Source organism: Chelonoidis abingdonii, chromosome 17, assembly GCF_003597395.2.
Source record: "Chelonoidis abingdonii isolate Lonesome George chromosome 17, CheloAbing_2.0, whole genome shotgun sequence".
In the NCBI taxonomy this organism is placed as follows: domain Eukaryota; kingdom Metazoa; phylum Chordata; order Testudines; family Testudinidae; genus Chelonoidis; species Chelonoidis abingdonii.
In genome coordinates, this window is record NC_133785.1 from 18,486,519 (window position 1) to 18,512,531 (window position 26,013).

General features: G+C 46.9%; 1 protein-coding gene across 2 annotated transcripts in view; it reads right to left on the bottom strand.

Moving 5' to 3' along the window:
- Window positions 1-7,076: 7,076 nt before the first annotated feature.
- PODXL2 (podocalyxin like 2) overlaps window positions 7,077-26,013 on the bottom strand; it is a 41,907-nt gene continuing 22,970 nt past the window's right edge. For both annotated transcript variants that reach the window (XM_032802742.2, XM_075073174.1), the window contains 6 exons: window positions 20,683-21,608; window positions 18,807-18,881; window positions 14,504-14,660; window positions 12,732-12,793; window positions 9,150-9,329; window positions 7,077-8,465 (listed from right to left, as the gene is read on the bottom strand). In XM_032802742.2, coding sequence (XP_032658633.1) covers window positions 8,256-8,465; window positions 9,150-9,329; window positions 12,732-12,793; window positions 14,504-14,660; window positions 18,807-18,881; window positions 20,683-21,608 — 1,610 coding nt within the window. In that variant the 3' untranslated portion in view covers window positions 7,077-8,255. The remainder of the gene's footprint in view (window positions 8,466-9,149; window positions 9,330-12,731; window positions 12,794-14,503; window positions 14,661-18,806; window positions 18,882-20,682; window positions 21,609-26,013) is intronic.

Here is a 26,013-nt window from a genome sequence, read left to right on the forward strand (position 1 = left end):
AGAGAGCAGCACTTCCAGCCGTGTGGGAGGGGAAGGCTTTATCAGCCACCTATGAGCTGGAGACCCATACAAAAGATAGAGCCCCTGCATAGCATCCATGAACAGCACCCTGGTAGGAAGTGTGACACCTTCTCCCTTCCCACCTGGTGGGGAGTAAATTGAATGGGCTCCTCACTAGAACATTTCCACAGATTGTGTTGATCTGTCCTATTCCCTTATCTTTTATCTTGGACTCTGCCTAGGAATGTTAGCCCTCTGGCTAATAGGTGCCTGGTAAAAAAAAATTCAATCTGTACCTTCTGGCCAGTCAGACAGGGAGCCCCAGAGACTTCTCCATTAGTCTTCTGACTCTGGAGATCCCATTTGAAATCTTGAAATAAGTTTGGAAAGGAGTTTACAGGTTCATCCTAATCCCTGGTCCTGTTGATATCTGTCCACACCATAATAACCACCCCAACAATATACAAATATCAATCTTTACGTGAACAGGTTCAGGCCCCCTGTGATGCTGCAGCCAAAGCAGAAGTTGTATTGGCAGAATAGCGCAGAGGGGTTTGCTGAAGAGCTGCCTCTCTGTTCTGTAGTGGGCCTGGTCTCTACCTTTTGTTTTTGTCACTCCCATAAGAATTAAAGTCACTCCCACATCTTCTTCATGTTAGTTTACAGCTGTGCTTGAAAGAGAGACCAGGTGGAGACATTGCAGCAGCCTCTCTCAACTTCTGGTGGCCCAGGCTATGGTACTGGGGTGGCTGGAAGGGGTGAGTTAACACTATATTTTGGCAAAGGAAAACAAAGAAGTAACCATTGTAAAGTTAGTTTATTTAGTGGAATGGTGAGAACACAGGAGAGCAGAGATGAGAGCTGCAATGCAGACCACAGTCCAGTCTGTGCATTTGCTGCAGAAGATGATCATAATCCCCAGGAGTACAGGCAGGGAAGGGGTTAATGTTACCAGCACCCAGAGACGCACTGAAGTCAGACCTTCCAAGCTACGTGGCAGAGTAGACAGGAAAAGCCCTTTGCCTGGTGAAGGAATTATAGGATGAGAGGCGTTACAGGCAAAGTTGTATGGACAGAGCCATATATTTGTGTTTGAAGCATGAGAGTTAGACTGGATGGTCCAGTAGGTATCTTCCCACTCTATCCCCTATAAGCCAAATCTTTCAATAAAAAGGATCAAAGAGCAGAAAGAGTGTACCTAGCTTTGAGGGTTAGTTAATGTAACAATCATTTCAGCTTAGAGGAACTGAGATTTGGGTGGCTTTATTTTTTGTAAAGACAATGAGTGTATGTAAATGTCTGTGTGCAGATGCAAGAGAAGTCAGTTGAAGCCAGGGTGATCAAACATAGATTCTCACACCCTACTAAGTGTTCAGACACCCAGAAGGTATTTTTATTGTGTTCAATGAATAAACAAATCACCGCCACAATCCTGCCCATTTAAGGGCCAACCCCAAGGGCTTCTCAGGGTGTGTCTACATTACAGACACCATACTGGCATAGCTATATTGGCATAGCTCCACACAGGAGGTGCAGCCTACACCAACAGTACTTTTTCTGTCAGTGCAGGGACACCACTTCCCCCAGCAAAGCCAGCTGTGTTGATGGAAACCCTCTTTTGTCAACATATCTGTGTCGGGTGGACAGGGGGGGGATTTGTTGGCATAGTGATGTTGCTCAGAGAGGGGTGTGGTGGTTTGGGTTTTTTACACCCCTGGCTGATGTAATCATCCCAATATAACTTTTCAGTGTAGCCCAAGCCTAAACTTTCTTCAGCCATGGCCCCAAACAAATACAAAGGGTAGCTTGTGGCAGCCAAGCCCAGCAGGAACGAGGAATTTGAGAACACTTACTGCTGTCTAAGCTAGAGGCTATTGGCCCAGTTTTCAGTGGTGATGAGCACACACTGCTCCCACTGATGCCATGGTAGCTGAGGGTGCTCAGCACCTTTGAATGTCAGGCCCATGAACCCCAACCCACTGTACAGGAGAAACTCTTGCTGCTGTATTGCCGGGAACTTTGTCAGTGGACAGGGCACAGGTTATTGCCACAGAGTACAAGCAGCAAAGGATAAAAAGGATTCATTGTTGCTCTCAAAATAATCATTCTAATAACTTCTATAATAATATCCCTACATTTTACGCAGCACTGTTCCTCCAGAGGGTTCTCAAGGCAATTTACAACTATAATTGCTGGCTTGCTACTGGATATGTTCCCCAAACTCTGAACCTAGAGACGCAGCCTATAGCTATGACAAATCTTAGCATACATCTTGATCCATTTGGTTTCATCTCCAGCTTAAACAGCATGGTGGCCACAGGTCCCATTCCAGACACCCCTGGGCTACATTTGGCTAGCAGCCTGTACTTTGACCCCACCAAATTAGATTTCACCCCACCAAACATACAGGCTGTAGCTCATTATGTTTCTGGATAGCCATCCTTCTTTCTTCCTTCCTACTTACACGTCACTCCAGTCAAGCACCAACTCACATCTTTTCTTCATGTATGCTATATGTTTTAAAAACCTCCTTTATTTCCATGCAGATGCATCTCATTGATGGGTACGTGTCCTGTGGTGTACTGCAACATCTACTGCTGTCTATAGATCTCAGCTCAGAATTCTGCACTGTGACCCCAAAGAACAATAGATCAACTCCCTGTTGTTGCTTTGCAGAGGTAAAGCAGGGATGTACTTACATAGCATTTGTCTCACTTCACCTCACACTGAACCCTCCGACCACAAGTGATTTCAAAAGCTACAGAATATCAATAAGATGTGAGTGGTTATCAGCTGAATGTACTAAAAAAAAAATCACAGGAAAAATGAGCATTCACAGTTAAGAGAGAACGGTCCTTTTTATTCACTTAACCTATAACTACCAGAAGCCACCAGGTGTCAGTGTAACCTAATACGTGGCAGACAGGACTACAAAGAAACCTTACTGAATGTGAAGTAAGTTTTTGAACTGTCAGCTTATCCTCTGTCCAGTTTGGTGCCCAACACTGAGGGTTTATGTTAAAAATAAAAGTGTGACAAAATTATATGAACAGAAAAGTTTCCAGGATTTAAACAAATAATTAAAAAAAACAAATGCATTCTTTCCTTCCTTTAAACCTCCCTTTGCAGCATTAGAAACCCGAAACACAAGACCCAGAGTAAAACTGACGAGGAGTAGGAATACACTTCCAAACCCTGCACATGGATGTCAATAAGAGCTCTTTGCTCATGGAAGGATTGAAGGATCAGGCCCATGCAGTGTAACTGATGCATGAAGTTTCACTCTCCCAAGATCAGACAAATGCAAATAGTAAACTAAGCGGGGAAGGTAGATTTTAAAAATGTCTCAGTTTTAATAGTAAAATGCTATTAGCCACAAGGCTTTTGGAGACAAGCTGGGATTACATAGCCAAGCCACACCTCCTCTGAGACGCTTCCAAAGCAAGTGATCTGGCCACTGTGACAGACATCTAAAGACCAATCTAGATATTTGGAGAGCTCCTGAACCTCAGAATTTGCCTCCTGAGATACAATCATGGTGTTACGCTAACCATAAGGAACTGGAGTAGCAAGCCACCGGAGCTTGGTAGCTGCCAGCTTTCAGAGCTAGAGTCAGGTTTTTTGCTGTCCCAAGCAAAAAACATTTTGGCTGCCTCCGTCTCAGCCCTGGGCTCCTCCCCACCCCCCACCCCCCTGCTGCCCCAGCCCCTGGGCTCTCCCCCCGACACACACTCCCCTGCAGTCCCAGCCCTTGGTTCTCCCCCTGCACCACACCCCCTGCCACCCCACCCCTGGGCTCTCACCCCACACACACCCCATGCTGCCCCAGCTCTGGGCTCCCCCCTGTTCCCTCCACCAGTGCCCCCCACCCATACACCCCCTGCCGCCCCAGCCCTGGGCTCTCCCACCCTGCCCCCTCGTTCTGCCCCAGCCCTGGTCACTGGTAACTTGCTCCCAGGCAGGTCTTTCAGCAGGAATTTTGGATGTGCACAGAACACAGACAGGATTGGTTCCCATACGGTTACAGAACTGCAGTAAAGTGAACAATTTTCAGCTTGTGTGATTGGAGGATATCTGGATGCATATTATAAGACTGTCCTCCATAAATGAGGAAAAGTTGAGGTGCTTTTATTATTCTTTTGTTCCACTCTTTGTTTCTATGGGGAATTTGCCAAGGCAATATCACTGTCTTCCTTTTAAACAAATAAAACTAAAAAAAAAGGCAATGGCTGTTGAAAATAGCAATTCCAGTCCTAAACACCACTAGGAAGCATTGCTTGCTCAATTTTATCCTATTTTTCCTACAGCAAATTACAATGGATCAGTATATTTGATTTGGAAGAAATGAAATAACAGCTGCCCAAATGGACCTTGAGCACTCCTGAATTTTGAGGTGTTCAAATCTGGAAGGCAGGTGCTAGATTCCCTTTCTGAACATTAGCTAAATCTGGAAAGGAAAAGTCAATTTCTCCTTCCATGGCTCAGAAGTGGATATCCTCCTACGTGCCTGGTACCGTATCTAAAGCTGCCCAGGTCCAGTAGAGACTCCCTCCCTTACTTTTCATTTTAAATTCTAGTGGAATCCACATACCTCCCTTGCTAGGCTTCAGATAGAGAAGGGCACTGTCCATTTAGTCCCCCCAATTCCTTCTTTGGGGGCTGCAATGTGAGGTCACACCAGTATACCTAATCCAGTCTGGGGATGTCTTCTGAAGGGAATATCTGGGCCAAAGCTTTCTACCCCTTGGGCACACTTGTTCCCCATTCACAGTGCCACCCACTCTAGCAGTGAGCTCTCTATTCACAGCAAGCATTAGGTTTCAACTACCATACTCCCTCCTCCTCCCTTTCCTGTTGATAGCGGCCAAGAGAATGCTGGGAAATGTAGTTCTTTCTCTGCTCCAGGGCTGGCTCTATAGGCAAGGAGCTAACCAAGGAACTACAGCTTTGTTAGTTCTCAGCTCCCAGACTGGATCCCTGCCGGCTGTCACCCCTGCAAATGGGCTGCCTCAAGCACCTGCTTGCTTTGCTGGTGCCTAGAGCCGCTCCTGGCTACAGCTGCTAATTAATAAGCCTTGGTGACAAACCTTTAACAATTTAAAGTTTGGTGGCTCCCTGCCATCTCAACAAATGCTGACTTATGTCAGTTGGGCTTAAGTATTAGCTGATCAGCTCTCTGCTGTCTCTGTACATAGTGAGAGGATATGAAACGAAAGTGGCAAAGCAGCCCAGCACTGAAGTAACAAGTGAGGGAACCCAACAAGGAAAAATATATTTTGTGTGGGTGTCCTACACCATGTTTGATTTAATATGATTTTATTTTTTATAGTAACTACTGAATATTAAACATATTTAATGAGGATTAGTAGCTATATTATTAACATTATACTGGGGGGCTGCTTAAAGGCCACAGGCAGGTTGGCCCCATTGGACTAGGTGCAGTATAAACACATAATTTAACTCAATGTTTTATTTATTCACCATATAATGTCTTACATTTTATATAGCATCTCTTCATCCTGAAGAACCTCAAAGCATTTTCAACATAGTGGTTCTTGATTCCACAACATTGACTAATTATAGTCCTGCATTATTCATTTCAGTTGATTTGGGAGTCAGTTTGTATGGAAGATGCTATGCAAAAATTAATCTGTATTAACAATCTCATTTATATCCTCATTTTCAGCACTCAGATATCAGTGAGGAGCATCCTACAGACATAGATAGATAGATAGATTTGAATTACAAGTGAATTGCTAATCCTCATTAAATATATTTGGCTCTTTTTGTACAGTTATTCCCTTAAAGACCAAACTTTAATAGCTTCTTGCCGCAGGCAGCCAGCCAGCCTGAAAATGGAGATATGCAAAACAGGGTGAAGAGGGGAATTTCTTATGTATTTATTTTGGATCCAGGTCCATGAAACAATGAGGAGGAAAAAAAGGGACAAAACATTTCAAATTAAAGAGCAGTAATTTTGAGCATCATGATTTAGGCAGGGCTGGGAGCACAGTTATGAATATTCAAGTTCATTTTATCACATCCTCAGGGAGCTGGGGCCTTAAGGTTTTCATAGACTCTAGGACTGGAAGGGACCTCGAGAGGTCATCAAGTCCAGTCCCCTGCCCTCGTGGCAGGACCAAATACTGTCTAGACCATCCCTGATAGACATTTATCTAACCTACTCTTAAATATCTCCAGAGATGGAGATTCCACAACCTCCCTAGGCAATTTATTCCAGTGTTTAACTACCCTGACAGTTAGGAACTTTTTCCTAATGTCCAACCTAAATCTCCCTTGCTGCAGTTTAAGCCCATTGCTTCTTGTTCTATCATTAGAGGCTAAGGTGAACAAGTTTTCTCCCTCCTCCTCATGACACCCTTTTAGATACCTGAAAACTGCTATCATGTCCCCTCTCAGTCTTCTCTTTTCCAAACTAAATAAACCCAATTCTTTCAGCCTTCCTTCATAGGTCATGTTCTCAAGACCTTTAATCATTCTTGTTGCTCTTCTCTGGACCCTCTCCAATTTCTCCACATCTTTCTTGAAATGCAGTGCCCAGAACTGGACACAATACTCCAGTTGAGGCCTAACCAGCGCAGAGTAGAGCGGAAGAATGACTTCTCGTGTCTTGTTTACAACACACCTGTTAATGCATCCCAGAATCACGTTTGCTTTTTTTGCAACAGTATCACACTGTTGACTCATATTTAGCTTGTGGTCCACTATGACCCCTAGATCTCTTTCTGCCATACTCCTTCCTAGACAGTCTCTTCCCATTCTGTATGTGTGAAACTGATTGTTCCTTCCTAAGTGGAGCACTTTGCAATTGTCTTTATTGAACTTCATCCGGTTTACCTCAGACCATTTCTCCAATTTGTCCAGATCATTTTGAATTTTGACCCTGTCCTCCAAAGCAGTTGCAATCGCTCCCAATTTGGTATCGTCTGCAAACTTAATAAGCGTACTTTCTATGTCAACATCTAAGTCGTTGATGAAGATATTGAACAGAGCCGGTCCCGAAACAGACCCCTGCGGAACCCCACTTGTTATACCTTTCCAGCAGGATTGGTTTGCCCAAGGCAAGCCTGAGAAGCACTTGTATGGGCACTTAGGCTTGATTCTGACCTCACACTGACTTTTATACTAGTTTAAATGCAATAACGTCAGTGGAGTTACTCATGCTTTATACTGATGTGAGTGAGACTAGAATCTTCTCCCTTGAAACAGATCTGGTAAGGTCCCAAATGGAAGGGGGAAGTTTTCGATCTCTGGATCTTATTTTCCTTCATTAAGATGTCCTAGCTACTCTGTATGTTCATCTCACGAGATCAACCCACAGCTGGAGGCCACGACCATGGAAAATGGGATAGGAGCAGAAAAGGCCTCCTACTCTGAGATTTAGACAAGGGATCTTTTGCTGATGTGACCTCCCAAATGCCAGAAGATAGGTAAGTGTCCTTTTCAGATGAATTCCCACCCCACACTGAAGTACCAGCAGACGCTCTGCAGTGCAGCACTGAATTCTCTGCAATCATCCAGCCAAACCAGGCTAGGTTAAAGTGCTCAAACTTTTCAGGTTCAACATGGTGCTTGTGGAACCAAAAAGGGATTTGGGGGGTATTAGGCAGAGGTGAGAGCTCACAGGAAAATGTTTTCATCTGAACAACACAGCAGCCCGTCTCATCAGAAGCTAAAGCAAGGGCACCAGAGAATATCTGATCTTCATACATGCACAGAATGCAAACTTTCTGCCCAGAACATCAACTGAATCTTCGCTTCCCAGATCCAGAACAAGACCCAGATTTTCCTATTGCACCTGCTGGGACAGATTCTGATTCCAGCTCCAGGAGCCAGTGAGGTCAGGGTCTGGCCTGCCATCTCCCTGCTGGGCATCCAGTGTGAGTTGACTCCCCAGTCACTTGGAGTCCATCTTAGCCTCATCATTTTATTTCTCAAACCCAGCCATTCTCAGCCGCTACCAGAGAGCTAAGTAAGTGCATTTAAAAGTGATGAAAAAAGCATTGGCGCTACTGATAGCAAAAGACACATACACATACACACCCCAGCGCCCCACCCGCCTCCCTCCACTCCCAGTGACCCTTCTTGCTCCAGGATTCAGATGCAGCCTCAGGACCACGACAAGAAAGAGTCGCTCTGTCCCAAGCCCTATAAGAGGTTCCTGAGAAGCTGCCCCTCACCTCACAGTCCTTAAGTCAAGATAGGATAGACATATATTTAAGCCGTTTCTCTTTTTAAAGATGTGTATCTTCTTCAAATACATCTGCGTCCTCACTCGCCCGCTTGGTGATCAGGACATCCCAGCCGTTGGGGCCGTTGATGGCACCTCCGCCATTCACACTGGTCTTCTTCTCCTGCATCTCCGACTGGCTGTCACTGGCCACGTCCAAGGTGGGGTTGTCATGGCAGCCGTTCTCCACAAAGCGCAGCTCCTCGCCGTGTGACTGGAAGGGGGAGGAGAAGGAGGCAGGATGGGACACACAAACTGAGAAAAGCTCCCGATGCTGTAGAGGCACAAGGCCAGGGCCAGATCTTGCTCCTGTTCAAGTCAATGGAGATTTTTGCCATTGTTTTCATGGGAATAGGACTGGGTGGAGTTTGTTCATGGCTCCATGTGAAGGTCAACTGGCCTTCATGGTGGAAAGGAGGTGGCACATGCCAGGAGCCCAAAGGCTGCACCTATTCTATATAAAATGGAGCCACCTGAAGTCATAACTTTAATAACAAGGGGTCAAGTATGGTGGGTAACATTGTTGCCAGCATGCAGTGCACTCTGGCTGCTTGAACCAAGATGGATCATGGCATGCTGGGATCTGCAGGCAGCATCTCCATACTAAAGATGAGGTGACTGTTCTGAAGAACTCTTTGAGCTGGATCTGGCCCATTGCAGGCTATGCTTCATGCTATTGGGTTAGATCAAATAAGGAAACACTATCAGGGTCCCAAATTCTAATCTGGACACGGCCATTGACCCACAGTGATCTGGCCCAGGAGCTTCTACCAAACTCACCTGGGAAGGTGGACATGGAGAAGGAACATGTCCCCTGCCCACCCAGCCACCCCACTCTTTCCATCCTGAGGGATAAGAGCCAAGTCCAGATGTCTTCCCCTACCCTCCATGTACTCACCATGTTCTTCATCTTGGGCAGGCGCCTCTGCCAGCAATTGTAGATAAGCCCCATGATGATGATGATGGCACAGATGGAACCGATGATGACCAGCACCACAAAGAGTTTCCCATAGTCGCTGTGAGTCTGGCTGGGTCGTGACTGGCAGCTTGTGGTGGTTGAGTAGTTCTGGATGCCAATCTAAAATTCACCGAAAAGTAAGGCATGCTCAACCATTTGGAGATTAATGGAGCTGCAGTCACTGTCCTGTGCAGAATCCCAGTGCTCTGACAGTGTGCACAGGCTAACTGTGACCAACAGGAACAAGAGCTAGACTGGTGGGATCTGCTCTGGGATTGTGCTGCACAGTTGGAAGGAAGCCCATCTCAGTCTAATACTATCTACAAATCTTCCATGAGGCCATGACATTTTCCTTCTAGGGAGTGACAGTGGGAAGAAACCAGGACACCAGGTGTTAATCCCGGCTCTGGGCTCACACAGGTGTGCAGAGTGGGGTAGCAAGGCAGCGGCTGTGGCTCAGGGTCAGTCAGAGGGAGGAAATGCTCTAGAAACAGCTACCTAGTGGGCAAAGGGGAGGAAAGCCTGTGGGGGAGGCAGAACTACTCATTCAGCTGAGTGTAACCTGGAGTGGGGCATTACATGTTTAAGCACAAACCTGCTGTTTCTTTTGCTCTAACTTGGGTTCACAGGAGTGCAGGAATAAAGTTGTGGATAAAAACCTCCTTCGATGGAAGACTGGCATTCTGTTCCTACATGAGTGACCCACTCCACCAGCTTCCACTTGGGATACTGAATATTCTAGAGGCCAATCAGACATATGGGGTGTCTAAACTATAGCTGGGAGTGAGCCTCCCATCCCAGGCAGACAGACTTGTGCTAGCAGCACTCGAGCTAGCATGCTAAAAATAGCAGTGTGGAAGGTGTGGCTCAGGTGGAGACTTGTGCAAGCCCACCCAACTCTGCCTACCCAGGCTGGGAGGCTTGCTCCTCACTGCAGTGTAGACACACCCATGAAGTGTTCACAGAAATGATCTTAGCACATTAACACTCACTCACTTCAATCCACAAAACTCCTTGGTGGCAGGTAAGGCCCCACTTTACAAGGGAGAAACCCAGGTTAAGGGTCTTGCCCACAGTCACAATGGCAGGTCAGCGTCACAGCTGGGATTAGAACATAGGATTTCCGAACTCCCTGTCCTGTGATCACTCCCCCAGACCACATACTCCAGACAAGCATGATACCAAAACTTTAAAAAACAAAACAAAACTTTGCCTGCTAGAAATGGGATATCAGCAAACAAAGCTGAAAATTGCTGATTGAGCTCAGTGACTTGGCAGATTTCAGAAAGGTTATGTATCAATTCAATATGTATATGAAGAGTGTAAGAGAATATCCTCCCTCTTTCTTCCAAGCTTATGATTACACAACGTCTCTGTGATAAAGAGTCTGTTTCATTACTGATATGGCTGGCGAAAGAATTCCAGGTGCTGAGGTAGAATATAAGTTGTAGGATCTCTGCAGGTAGCTTTATTGTTCTCTCAAACAACACCAAGAGAGCCTTGAAGAGTCTCCTCCCATGTTTTCTATGGAAAGGCCACTTCAGGGTGCTGGTACCTTATTTACACAATTTCAGCAATGCTCCTTGTAGGGCTTTTAGCACTTTCTCTGGTGTAAGCCAATCAATACCACACTGAGCACTTAATTTGCTTTGTCTAGCTGCACTGGGTTGTTAGGTTAGGGGAAGACATGCATCTGCCAACACATTCTGGTCTGACCCACTTACACTGGAGTAATTCCACTGAAGTCAGTATAGTTCCACCAGTGTAAGTGAGAACAGAATCAGGCTCTTAACGCCTTCAAGTCCAACAAGCTAAAGGGGCAGTCTCAAAGCAAATAGACTAGTTTGCCTTCTCCCAAGCTCCTCATCCAGGGCACCAAGGTTCTTAGGGGAATGTTTGGTGAGTAACTGTAGTCTGCTATGGAATTCGAATAGTGCTGTCAATGAGAGAAATGGAGTACAGTAACTCCTCACTTAAAGTCGTCCCAGTTAAGCTTGTTTCGTTGTTATGTTGTTGATCAATTAGGAAACATGCGCGTTTAAAGTTGTGCAATGCTCCCTTCTAACGTTATTTGGCAGCTTCCTGCTTTGTCTACTGCTTGCAGGAAGAGCAGCCCATTGCAGCTAGCTGGTGGGGGCTTGGAACCAGGGTGGACCAGCAGCCCCCCATCAGCTCCCCGCTCCCCTAAGTTCCTTGTGCAGGAGCTGCCTGCAGGTCAGCTTTCCCTCCCCCCATTGCCATGTGCTGCTCCTGCGCTCTGCCTTGGAGCTGCTCCCTGAGACTCCTGCTTGCTGGGGGGAGGGGGGGGAGAAAGAGGAGGGCTAATGTCAGGGTGTCACCCTCCCCCCTGCTCCTGCACCCCGCTTACTCCATCTTCCATAGATCAGGAGGGACACACCAGTCTCAGCAAGCTGATCTAATTAACAAGGCAGTGTACTTAAAGGGAAAATGCGCATCTCTCTCTCTCACACATATAGTGTGTGTTTCTGTCTGTGATGTCTCCCCTCCCTCCATTCCTGCTGCCTTGTAGAGTGAGAGAGTTAACCCTTGAGGGCTCAGCCATTTGCTAGTTCATCATTTAGCAGTAAGGGAAATATCCCATTCTCTGATTCCTCCACCTCATCCAAGCTTCACAATCATCATCACTGTGTACACTGTGTAAATTGTTTGTTTAAAACTTATATTGTGTGTGTGTATATATATATATATATAATATAGTCTTTTGTCTGGTGAAAAAAATTTCCCTGGAACCTAACCCCCTCATTTACATTAATTCTTATGGGGAAATGGGATTCGCTTAACATCATTTCACTTAAAGTCGCATTTTTCAGGAACATAACTACAAAGTTAAGTGAGGAGTTACTGTACTGAAGGTTGTGATGTCAGAGGGGACCGAAAAGCAATCTTGAACACTGAGGGGAGGGAAGACACAGCCACCTGCATTCATCAGGTGTCCCCCTCTCTGGAGCAAATCTAAGGTTCAGCTTTTCAGTATGGTCCCAGTAACACAGGGAATACGATGACAGGCAAAAACAATTAAAAATATTTCCCTAGGAAACAGAGGGCTGAGTAACCCTAGAGGGCATTCTGCCCAGTGTGGGAACTCACCTGGACTGTTCAGCAGAAGCTGAGCAACTACAAGCAAGAAGAGCTCAAAGTGGACAATGCAATGAGCTGGACAAATCTCAGGTCTCATCTTTCTATAAAAAAATCCTACAGATAAAATCTGCAACCCATCCTGGCAGATGGCAGTGTGGGGAGCAGAGAAGGGATTGGTCTATGCAGGATCCCCAGAGTGTGGACAGCAACTTCAAAGAAGCCTTCCAGAGACAGCAGATGACCCTGTAGCCAGTCACTCTTAATGGGAACTGACATCTGATCATTCTGCAGTCATCAGGGAGGGAATAGAGAGTTCTGCCAATTTGCTTATGAAGGGTTCAGAGCCCCCTTAGACTGAAGCATGATCCCATTTTAATTACACTGACTGCCTTCAGCCTGTAGGTTAAGCAGACAGGTTCTTACCTCGGCTAAGCTCCTCTGAACATACCCCAGTGCCATCAGGACATCTTTTGTAGGGATGACACCTGGTAAGAGGAAGAGAACCAGACAGAAGTGGTCAGCCCTACATGCTCTGCTTTGGCTCACACATTCAGCACATCAGCACTCCCTGGGAATTCCAGGGCAGGATGTGGAGGAGAAGGAGACACACATTTTATTACTTTACAAACTATTTTATGAGGTAAAAGCAATGTTTGGCCAGGAATTCTGGGTGCATGCAAGTGCAACTGAAAGTGTGGAATAACTGGAATCCAAAAATAATGGGACTAAGCACTGTGCTACTCACACATCCCTCCGCTAATGCATTTCAGCCCCGACTTGAAGCACTTGCTACTCCTGAGTTGCTCACGCAGCTCTGCCAATACACCTCTCTCCTGATCTACAGAATTCTTAAGGACATGTGTTGTGCTCTGCAGGGATCCCTAGCAAGGCAGCCTAGCAGGCATGACACAATTAACTGTCAGGAGGCATATTGCAACAACTTTGTTCCTGGCAGAAAGAAATCTGCAAAAGCCTCCCTGCTAGGGAGTCACTAGCCATCACTGAGTGGCCCCCAAGTGGCTTCCTTCCCACACAGCTCACAGGATACTCTCCAAGCTGGCAAGCCAGAAAAGCATGACCTGTCAGTAGGATTTAGAGGGCAAGGAGAATTTGTCCCTCTCCAGGTGCCTCTCCTTTTCGGTCCAGCAACAGAGAGGAAACCTAACAAGAGCCTCATTCTTTACAGCAGAAAATGATTTAGTCCTTGACGATTCCAGGGCTCCTAACTGGGCACAGAACTCCACTTCTGACAGTTGCCCAGCCTAGCTGTGCTGCTAGCATTACACAGCCCAGCTTCTCATCCCCAAGGGGATCCCCTCCAATAGAAAGAAAGGTTGACATTAGGGCCGCATGTGCTTACAAGAGTCTTTTTAATGGTACATGGCATGGTCCACAGTGTTGGGAGAAAGATACTAATTTAAACAAGCACGTAGAAGATACCCCTTAAATGTCAACATTATTTCCCAACAACTGTGCTGCATTTTATAATATTACTTCTTACTTGCCCTGTATGCTATAGGGCCTTCCTCATCGAGCCTATACTCTAAACAGACTACAGAAGTAGTACAGAACAGAGACAGCCCCAGATGATCAGAGTGTTCCTATTGGGACTGCTTTTCAATAGACATGCAATAGTTCTAACCCTCACTGGGTAGCATTGGCAGGCTCTGCAGATCTGAACAAAAAGCAGACGATTTCACCTTCTGCAGCAGAAGAGGGAGGGAGGCACAGAGGCAAGCCTGGGAAAAAATGCACAAAGATGAATGTGTGCAAGGATAAAAAGGGAGGGGGTGAAGCAGGAGGCCCTGGAGGAGTGAAGGGAAGAGAAAGATGAGAGCAGAGCTTTGCAGAGTCTTGAAGGTCAGGAGGAGAACCTGGAATCTGATGTGACTGTCAAGAGGGAAAACCACGGCAAGAATACACAGGAGGGGTAACATGGTGTATGGGGGGACAGAGGTTTATATTCTATGTACAGACCGACAAGCCTGCAATCACCAGGTATAGCTAACAGAGGCAGCATTGTACTGTATAACAGGAAGGATTATGTCACTATAACCAGAAGAAAAATTGGGGGTAACAAGGCAGAGAAAGCTCTTTCCAGCATCACTGGAAGTCTCCACTGGAAAACAATCCTGAAGCCAGATACACCTCTTACCAGTTCTCCCACCATCACTCGTTTTTCTACCAACACCTACCTTGCTCCCCTGCCAAGGTCATTAGCAGGTGCTTGTCATTCTCATTGGGTTTGCTCAGAGAGATCAGCCACTGGGCCTGCAGTCCATCTGTCTGCCTGGAGAAGGCATCCTCCACCAGAGCCAGCAACTGGGGACCCTTCTCCAGCCGAAATTCCTCCTGCAATAAGGAACATTCAAAAGCATCTTACCCTATTTCATGTGGAGTGGAAAAACCAGTGGAGTGGAAAAACAGGGACAAATGCAGACTTGGTGTAAGTGAGTGCAATGCCACTGACTTCAATGGAGTTATACTTGTTTACGGCAGGGCTGAATGGGGCTGTGGTAGGATTATTTTGTGTCTGGTAGGAAAGGAACCATATAGGCTTGAGGGATGGTTTAAATGTATGTGTAAATTAAGTCAATTGAGCACTTCTGAAAGCAGCTGGCAGTAACCACAATGCAAACCATCAATGTTCTTGTTCCACATCCAGATCTGCAGAGGCTCTTCAGTCAAGAATCACAGCGTCTCCTTTCAGTCCAGTCCTGGCCCACATAGTTGTGCTGAAGCACCTCAGTCCTAACCTGTACCCTCACTTTGAGTTTCTCTTTGTAGCATCCTCCAGTCTCAACTGAGCCCCTCCCTGCAGCAGGCAGGGATCCCAGAATCACTCCCACGTGCAGAGCTGTTTTCTTAGCCTAAAGTAAAATTGTTTCATAAGCCAATAAAAAGTGCCAGATCTGAAGGGAAGGCCTCAATTCTCCCAGCACCCGGCACTGGGTCAGGGGGGCCCAGCTCTGCCTGACATGTGCCATTGCCTGGCAGCTCCTCTGCCACTTTCCCACTCCTGTGTTTCTATTCTTGTCTGCAGTTGCCATGCCAACCCAAAGGCCACCCGGATGATTAATAAATGCTGGCGCTCCTGGTTGCCATGGCAATCCCAAGTGCTCAGGGCAGGCACAGGCCTGAGCAGTGAATGGCCTAATTGGAAAAGACACCTAGGACTCAGGCCTGAATCACAAGAGCCCATCAGTGCCATGTCTCATCAGGCGAGGGTGATGGATTTCAGCTGAGGGAGCGTATGCAGCCAGTCAGGAGAAGCATGGGAAGAGGGCACGGGTGGGAAACTGCTCCACAACTTTACCGCAGGGGCCTTCTGCTCAGAACCACACACAGGGGTCATGCAACCATCACTGGCCTAGTGGTCGACTCTCCGCATTGTGACGCAACCACCACCTATGGCTCAGCAGGGGCCTGGGGATGCTGAAGGGAGGGGTAGCATGCTCAGCCTGAAAAGAATGAAGGGCGGGTGAGTAGAGGGAAGAGAATATTTGAAGTAACAGAAGCAAATGAGACAGAAGAGGCCCTGACAGCCCCAGCAATTCTCCTTGGCTGAAGATAGAAGCCACCATGACAGAGTTTTAATCCAGCAAAAGGATAACTCGCAGTGCAGGTTCAAACAGCCTGTGAATGGAGGCAGGGCCCTGAATGGACATGCCTTATTGTTAGGTCCAATCCTGCAGGCAAAACTCCCACAGATATCATTGAGAATTTTGCCCAAAAAGGGCCTGGGCACTTAGAATCCATTAGAAAGATAAAAGGACCAAGCCAACTTGGGTTTACACTGGAGATCTTGGTAAGAGCGTGTTTGTGGTAACAGGTACAGAATCCTAGGGCCCAATCTTGCAAGGTGCTGAGAGGTGCCCACTGACGCTCAACACGTCATAGCATCAGGCCCTTACAACCAAACAGAAATATCTGCATGTTTTTTCTAAACTAATTTAAATAAATCAATAAATTGCTTAAAAATGCAAACATACTCTCCTGCAGCATTGAAAACCGAAACAAAACCCAGCAGGGGCCTAGTGTACAGGAGCCAGAAAGCAAAACTGATGCACTCAGGGAAGCCAGCCTGTGTACTTTCACTGTCCAACCTGAATGAAGTTCAACAGACAGTAAACAAACTGCATCAACTGTGATGGTGGGGGAGGAGGGAATTTGACTTAAACAACAAAAATCCTTTCAGTTTCAATCGTATAGAACAATAATACAACACAGGGAAGGGAAACACTTGTGTTAAATATTTAAGTTGATAGGTGTCCCTTTGAATAAGGTTGAGGACTGCATAAACCACTTATTGGGAATATTTGTTTTGAAACATGAAGTCAAGTAGAAAAACAGCCCAGTCTTGCCTGCCCAAGGGCGGCATCTATGTTTGGCAAGGGAATAGTGGAGGATTACACCTCCAGTTCCCTGCACTTTTGCTTTCACTTTTTATCTCCTTCCAATGGTTAAAACTCAATGATTGCAAATGGCAACAGGAAGAGATGAGAGCTATTACGTACAGCAAAATTGCACTTGTGTAGTACACAGACGAAATGGGAGAGAGAGGGATAATGACCAAGGTGGATAGGAAATGAGCCATCACAAGCTTATTTTCAAGCGCTGATGTTCTGAACTGTAAATGCTAGTTGTGACAGAAGCACTTAAAATGGTATGAAGGACAAACAGTTCTCTGTTTGAAGGGGCAATGCTAAGGTCAGGAGGCTTACTGAAAGGAACATATTTCTTAAACCCCTTTAGAAAGTGATCATCATTCAGTCTATATATTTATTGTTTCTAAAACAAATTCTTCAGGGTCTCATTTTCTCTTTTTAAAAAAAAGACCAATCTGCACACATCAGTGCTCAAGAGCAATCCTGTAAGAACAAAAACAGCACAGTTAGTCCAGTGCAGGGGCCTATGATAAAAAAAAAACAGATATGAAAAGAGGAGAAAATATTAAATCAGAGAAACATTGTTTCAAATTTCTAAAGTAATTATGTATTTTAAAAATCAGTTTAAAAATCACAAAGGACAACCTGACCCTGTCCCCTTGATAATTGGTCTTTAAGGGTTTGATAAATGGCCCATGGGAGGTTCTAAAGGTAAATGGGCCCTTTTACCAGACATACACAAGGGACTTTGGGTTCATCAATTAACTGCAGCTTTCAGGGACTGATGGGTGAGTGTTGGATTAGCAGAGCACTTCTGGTTAACAGACACTGGAAAGCAAACAAGATAAGGGGGAGGTGAGGGGGACAAGAGCAGAGGCACTTAAGGAAGATTTAGTGACAGCCTGAACCAGTTTACTCCATAAACAATGAGTCTTTATTTGCAGAATCATCAGAGAAACCTGAGCAGAGACATCAGACCCCAAAAGTGAGGAAAGGAAAAAAGTCTGGGTCTTAGGATCAGACCCCAATTTTGCCGCTTCATTGCATGACTAGGGAATGCAGTGTTACAGGTACTATCCTGCAGATGAGATGGGGAAAAGGCTCCTTCCATCTGGTGGTCATCCAGGTGGAAATTAAAGATCCCAAACCTGGTGCTTTAGGCCATGTACCTACGTGCAGTAAAATAGGTTCTGACCTCTCAGGCTGTATTGGAGCTATTACTAAGCTAAGAACAGATGCTGTGCTTGCTTCCACAGTGACTGCACTGCCAGCACAGAACCCAGTACGGCATACTGTTTAGAAAGTATGAGTGTGAAAGAGAAATATGAGCTAGTAGTTTGAGCACTGGACTTCTACCCAGGAATTACGGTGATATAAGTCCAGATCCAACACTGGACAAAACACTTTCGCTGCCAACTTTTTCCCCATCTGTAAAATGGGAATAATATTAACCTTCGTCCCATCGGGGTTGTGATGACTAGCATTTGTAAAAAGTCTGGAAAATGAAAAGCAGACCAATGGCTATATATTATAAACCCAATTTCTATCCTTCTGGATGCACGGGCTTTTGGCTAAAATCACAGGATTGCGAATCTGAGATCTACTCCCAGCTCTGCCACTGACTCACTGTGTGTCCTGAAGCAAGTCACTTCACTGCTCTGTGCCTCAGTTTCTCCAGCTGTAAAACTGAGATGCTTACCAACAACACTGGCCTGTTGAGAGGCTTGATTCAATTAAAGGAACACAGTCCATTTAAAATATCACAAGTATCTCTGAAACTATTATACCAAATCTAGTTACAATGAACATCCAAGATCACTAAAACTGAAATACAGAAAAAAGCTATTTTCAAATTTATTTTGATGATACACAAAATGTTATTGAACAGACATATCCCCTAACCAGCCCTCCATACAATTTTGGAAACCCAATATGGCCCTCAGGCCAAAAAGTTGCCCGCCCCTGCCCTAGAAAATGTCCTATGAATCCTATGATCGGTCACACTAACAAATATTTTGCTGCCCTGTGTAGCAGAGCCAGCCCCTATGTTAGTATTCTAGCTATTTCCCATTTACTCTCATTCTATTCAGGTCTCTTGTGTCTGACTTACGCAGTCGATGTTATCAGACATGTTCAGAATGATGTAGTTTTTCCCTGCCAGGTTACTCCAGTCCTTGCAGATCACCTGAAAAGACAAGACACATACAGCTGGGTTTGGAAGGAGACTGCAGCTTCCTGATGAAGGCACAAGAAGCTTGAGCAGAGCAAGTGAGGCGTTGTATTGTACGCTGACCAGGGGGTTGACCTTTTGGGAAAGCTCTGGAGGAACTGCATGTTCTCCAGTATGGAGGGGATTCTCCAAAGATGAGATACTGGAGGACATACCCTATTCTCCAGGCTGTGATATACATGCATAGAAAAGAAATGTCTTCTTTTTCATTTGAGTGCTAGTGGATTTCGGTACTGTGCTCTGTTAATCCTCAGAGCAGGAACAGTACAATCAGTGGCCGGGTAAGCTCCCTACAGGCTACCATGCCAATCAGCCTTGCTACCTTGAGGCTATCTAATGGTGCATTCAGTCCTTGGCTCCCTTATTGAGAATAAGAATGGGGGAGGGGACAGGCAATTAGTGCTAACTGCCAGACTGATTTGTGTGATAGGGACACCTGTTTACTGCATTATATCATCCAAATGGAGCTAGACACTCTGGTAGCTGGACCTGCTGTTTAGGTGGCCTGCATATTATCACAACAGAGACTCCACCCAGAGCCTCATGGTCCTTAAGAAGCAGCTCTGTAGGCAGGCTGAAATGGAGCCCTTCTCCTCAGCTGAACTCCTAGAAGCTGCAGATTGTTTCAAAACTAGACAAAGTCCAGTTCAACAGCCATCAGACGATAATGACTTGGTCACCTCACTCACTATCAGCTTGAGTGGCACTGAAATTCGCTGACCTAGTGGTGAAAAGTTCTGGATCTCTTTCTCCATTCCTTATACCATCAAGCCTTACAGAAAATTTTGCAACACAAGAGAAGCCTCAATAGATCTCAAAGCAGGTACTACCGCACAGGTACCCTGCAATCGTACAACCACCTGCAATCTTATTGTACTGCTACCTTGTAACCTTCACCCCCATCTATCTTGGCACTTATATGGCCTCTATTTGCATAATATCTTTGCACCTCACAATCTTATCTTCACAGCATCCCTTTGAAGCAGGGAAGCACTATGATCCCCATTTTAAAGATGGACAAGTGAGTCACAGAGAGACTAAGTGACTTGACCAAGGTCAAATTGGATGTTTGTGGAAGAACAGCTATTGAACAGGCCTCCCACAGTCCAGGCTAGTGCTCTAACCACTAGACCATCCTTCCTCTGAACCCTCCCTGCAACTGTATTGTATGTCTGTCCTGCAATTCCCTCCCTGCAAATCTCCTGTACTAACCTGCTGACAAAGATCTGTGTACTGCTGACCTGCTCCCACATGCCCTGCATCTGTCCAGGTACCAACAGTTGCAGCGCAGGTAGCGATGCAGGTACTGATGGTGTAGGCACCTCCCAGAGGTGTTTGGGGCCATTCATGCACTTATATTTCCAAAAATGCAACCTGAAGAAATATAACTGGACTTGAAAGGAGCTAGATTTTAACCCTTTCACTGCTGTTTTCTGCTCAAAGATTACATTAGATATGCACAGACAGCAGGGTAGAAACAAAACTGTGTGGGAGGGTTTCTTGGTGAATTGACCCACACACACACTCAGTATCTGAGGCGTCTCCACAATGTGCCATGAAAGAGGGAACAATCCCCTACAACCTTTAGTGAGGTCATGGGAAAAGTCCCAGCAACTATTTCCACCAGCCTGATGATGGGGCATTTGAAAGCAGGGAGAGGTGAGTATAAGTTAATATTCACACAGCACTGGGACAGGAAGGGTTTATACCCAAACATATTCCACAATGAGTCCCCCTCCCCCGCATAATGGGATACCTGTGCCGAGTTCCAGGGCAGTCCTGTTGACAGCACATCCAGGTGAGTGTCCCCAGTCTGTGGCATAAAGCTCCGCCCTGCTGCCACGGTCTCAGTAGCCAGCTTCATGCCATTCCGAGCAGGGGTTGCAGCTGGTTCGTCAGACCTATCCAAGGAAGCCGCTGAGGAGCTGGCATTTGCGGGGCCATCACCACTATCAGAAACAATCTTGGGATTTTGGGGGCTGCCTCCAGGCGATGTTACCTCAGGAGCTTCCTCCGTTTGCTCCATTCCAGTTAACACTGTGGGGCCCACTTGCTCCCCTTCTTCTCGTACTGACGGCTCAATGAGCTCCCCTCTCACTGGGAGCTCTGTGGTCTCCACTCCAGCTCCCACCAGCGTCTGTGTGGACTCTGCTGTTGCCACGGTCCCTGCTAGCTCCACTCCGACTCCCACTGTAGCCCCAATATTTTCTGAAGTCACCTGGATGGAATGCTCTGTGACAACTTGGGATCCTGCAGTGATGACCGACAGGATGGAGGACACAGGCAGCAGACTTGGCCCCATGCTACTTCCTAGGTCAAAGCCCGAAGAAGTGTGCTCAGGAACAGAGTCCTCCTCTTGGCTTCCTACAGCTGCCTCAGTCACAACACCCAGTCTGCTGGAGGCTGTGGAGAACAGGAGGGAGAACAAGGAGTCCTTTTGGCCAGTTGCTTCTGAAGATATGTCCTTTGGCCATTGAGTCTGGCTGCTCTGTTGCCCTCCCTTAGACTGATCTATGGGGAGCAGCTCTTCCTCTTCCTCCAGAGCACTGGTGAAAGGTGTATGTGGGTCAGGCTCCATGGAATCAGATGACGGCTGAAGGGGGTTTGTTTCCCAGTTGTCTTTAACTTGCGTCCTGTTTCCCTTGGGCAGAGCCTTATGAGAGGTAACTGGAAAACTGTAGTCTAAAACAAATCCAAGATGCTTCATGTTAGGAGTCTATCACAAATGATCATGAACGCTGAAAGACTGGGAGATGAAAGCAGAGAGGAGGAAACAAGCCCACGGTCTATCTACTTAGGGACACAGATGACAGAGGTTGGAGGCCCTATGAGAGTGCCCTGGTGTTTGCCACCAAAGAGGGAAATGGGTTCGTTTAATAGACTTAAGTTCATATGTTAACGAGAATATGATTGGCAGATGCAGCTTGGGCAACAGCAGTGCAAGCTTCCCATCCATTCACCACCCAGCCTGGAGGCACCCTTTTAGGGATGACAGGGGAGTTCAGACTTCACAGCCCCTTCTGTACCAGGCCTCTCCACTGAGCCTGCCAACCCAGAGGCCAGTTCTGTTGACAATGTTCATGAGGTGGGTTTGCATGCTCTAGGAACTAGGCTGAGATCCTGCAATTCATTTAATACAGGGGCTCTCAAACAGATACCAGTATGTACCGCCATTCAGCCACTACCAGACTAAGGTGGAAATGACAGATTGAGGGGGAAAGGAACGACAGAATGATAGACCTCATCCTGCTCTCAGTTACACATAGGTACCGCCACTGAAATCTGGATTGACTCGGATGTCACTGAGAGCAGACTCTGGGTCAGGAAAGCACCTCACAGCATAAAATCACCTCACAGGTGGTTCCCGGGTTTCCAAACCACCAGGTTATTGAAGAAACTGTTTAGCCGTAGGGAATAAAGGCCAGAAATAGGGACTGAGCTAAATCCACACATTCCCAACCGAAGGCTCACTAACTGCAGCATGGCACTGTTCTGGAAGGCCAGTGTGTGTGGTGTTTTGAGGGGAATCCAGCAGCTTTTGGAATATCAGGGCGAGGGAACACTAGGCCTCACAGCAGGAAAATCAGACCAGTCAGTGGCTTCTCTTGGAAGCCCAGCAAGGACCTATAAGATGTCCTGGACTGACACAGTAACAGCAAGATTAGCTACTGACAATTGACAGGCCACATGCTCCAGCCACACTCATCCCTAATGCCAATGGACCCACCCGGGATGAATCGGTCTCTCCATTCCTTTCAAGAAGCTGCCAATAACAATGCTGCTGAGTACTGGGCTGCCCTCCTGAACAAGTCCTCTTTCCCCGACACCTAGAGCAGTGCACGCTGGGAGCCAGAAAGTGGACTCGCTGCAGCCAGAAAACACCGGCCCTCCCACCTCCCTGGGCTGTGGTTATTCTTCATAAATAAATAAGCAATTGTCCGACATATGTTCTTGCCTGGCTGCCAAAGTGGATGCTTCATTAAGCATGGTGGGAGGCAGCCGTCTGGATGCCTTACAGTGCGCGTCCATGAAAGGAGCCTCCGAATGACACTCGTCCCCAAACCACTGCTTACTGCTACTGCATCTGGAGCTCAGTTGAGGGCGGTGGAGAGAGTGTGTTGTTAGCAAGAGCCACTTGGATACTCCATTGCAGGTAAACCTCTCCATGCTGCCTGAGCAACTCATCGGTCTCAGTCCCCATAGTCCCAAAGCAGGAAGCAAGTTGATCCTTTCACCCCTAAAGGTGACCACAAAAGTGTCACAGGCAAATTCCTACCCGGCTGGTGGTTGATTTACAAGAATCTCCCACATCAGTAGCTTTATATTAAAATCAGCCCCCAGCTCTCCCTAAGGCTGCTTTATATGCCTGTGATGGCTCAGAGCCCCTGACCCACACTGTGACATGGAGCTGGTGACTTTCTCCTGATGCTTTCCTTCAAAGTGAAACTGGAGCCTATCAAGCTCCTCCAGGGTGCTGTTAACTGGGCTCCCATGGGGCCTCTCCCACCTCTGGCCCCATACGGGGCACCGAGATCTATTGTCACTTGGGCCACCTGGAGCTCATAGGCTCAATCTGAGCTCTGAAGGGAATATGGCATAAATCCAAGTGCCTCTTCACTAGCGAACGTGCAAACAGGATCGATAGTCTCAAGAGTTCCAAGGGCCAAAGGAGACAGTTGCCACCTGAAGGGCTCCCCACCACCGCTCTTTGGCTAGCAAAGAGGTTATGCCCTGTCATGCAAGGTGGCTGCAAGAGCAGTGAGCTAATGCCCAGGCAGAGAAAACCCCTCCCTGGCTGCAGTCTGGCACCAGCCGCTCCAAGTGCCCTGTCATCATCCTCCTGTCTGAAAATATGCAGCAGCCACTGCCTCACTAGCCAGAGACTGGTTAATGGCAGGAATGACCATGGGATTGAGAAAGCAGCAGAGAATCCTGTGGCACCTTATAGACTAACAGAGGTTTTGGAGCGTGAGCTTTCGTGGGTGAATACCCACTTCGTCAGACGCATGGGATTGAGGGCACTGGGCAGGGGAGGACTAGTGCACCTCACCAGGCTCTCGGGCTTCCGCTTCCATTGAAACGTGTGGCATTTCATTCCATACAGTAGCCCCATTGAGAACTGTAGGAATTGCGCCTGCACAGATGCACTATGGGTAAGGAGGGGAGGACTGGCCTCCCCCTGAAGCGTAAGGTATTGGGCACTGTCAGAGATGGGACACTGGACTACGAAGACACGCAGCAGGAAAGCAGACAGATTCCTTGCACAGGGCTGGAACTGGCCAAGTAGCAAGCAAGAGCACTACTCCCTGACAGCTGGAAACTCTCCTGACACATCAGCCTCCCTTGAAACACTTGCAACTGACCTTTTCTTAAACTGTCAGAGCACCTGGGAATTTGCCAGTTCCCTAAGGGTTAAACCTCCCATGTGAGTCAGCCTGCCTGCTATCCTCTGAACAGAGAGCACTCAGGGTGAGCGAGCCCTCAGGGAAGCTGATGGATTGCTGCCTCCTGTCTCACCAGCGAGATCAAAGCTGAGAGAGAACTGATCCTGCACTTCCTAGCAGGCTCCTGTTTACAGGGCAGCCTACAACTGAAACCTGAGCTGCTTTTCTCCAGCAGTGAGTCAGTGAGATGGAAGCAGAGGCAGGAGTCCTCAGGCTCAGTGCTAATCGATTTAGCATTTCCCCTCCCCACCAGCACCACCTCCCTGCAGGCTAAGCCCAGGGTCCTACTACATGTCTGGCCCAACAAGAACCTGGCATGGATTAAAACCTAAATGTCCCTAAAATCCTGCGAAGAACTCTGTTCCACCAGTTACTTTACAGATGAGCAAAATTCAGATCTAGCCTTGGACTGCCCCTAAGTTCAAGGGGGTTTAGATTTGGCAGGCACTGGTTTTGCCCATTATAAAGATATTTGCAGAATCCAGATCCCAATCGAGATTCAGACATCTCCAGAGTTCAGGGATCTGGAGTGATTGTTCAGCCTCTCTAGTTAGTGTACGTCAAGACCTAGATCTTCAAAAACAACTATTGATTTTCAGTTCCCCACCTGAAGCACTTTAAAGGAGTCTGATTTTTTAGAGGGCAGGTGTCCAGCATTTTCTGAACATCAGGTCCCTGTAAGGCACCTCAAGCTGAGACCCAAGATCATCCTTTCTTGTAGTCTGAGTCACAGAACTTGGATTCAACAGAATTGTTGGGTGATATCTTGTCCACCTCCCGAGTGTGCTAAGCCGCTAGACTGCCCCTGCCCCCGCCAGAGTACTACTGAGATTTCTACAGTAACTGCATCCTGTCACCCTGCATCATGGAATATGAAGTCCAGATTGACTCAAGTTACTTGCACTCACCCTGGCGAGGAGGTGCTGGGTATTATGTTAACAGGATGGGTATTAGGTAGCTGGCTGCAATGCCAGATTCGTCAGGCTGGTTTATGAGTGCATCATATTTCAACAGGGAAGTGGAGACCTGTTTACGGAATAGAAGGATGCAAGAGAAAGGAGAAGAGAAGCGGTCAGAAGTGAGCAAGCTGCAGTCTCATCATTAACCCCTTCACAGCTAGATCTCCATTCTACTGACTGTGCTGCTCTGCTCTAGGGGCATTCAATTTAAGTCGGTGGTAGATTAGATCATATCTGGGTACATATGGACCATGTTCAAAGATGAGTTTTTCCTTGTGGAAGGATCTACTAAATTTACCAGTAATGAAGATTTAAGAGACAGTAGAGCAGCACAGCAGGGTGAGTGACACAAAGAGGCAGCAGACCAGAAACCTGCTGGTTTTCAGCCTGCATGGGACCCCCACCTGTATCCCAGAGGAGAATGGCACAAGAGGACAGCATATGGAGAGGTCTGCACTCCAGTTTGAGGATGCTAACATCTCCAGGTAGTGGGGCTTACCCAGTCTGACTTGGGGCCCTGCTGCTGCCTCAATTTCACCTTCTGCCCCAGTTAAGAAAGCTTCACACAGTAGATGCTTTCTCAGTCACTCTCCCCTTTTAGGAGTTTGGCTTATTTTGCTGAAACTTTTTACTAGGGCAACGTTACAATACAACATTGACATACTACACTGTACATCACTTGTT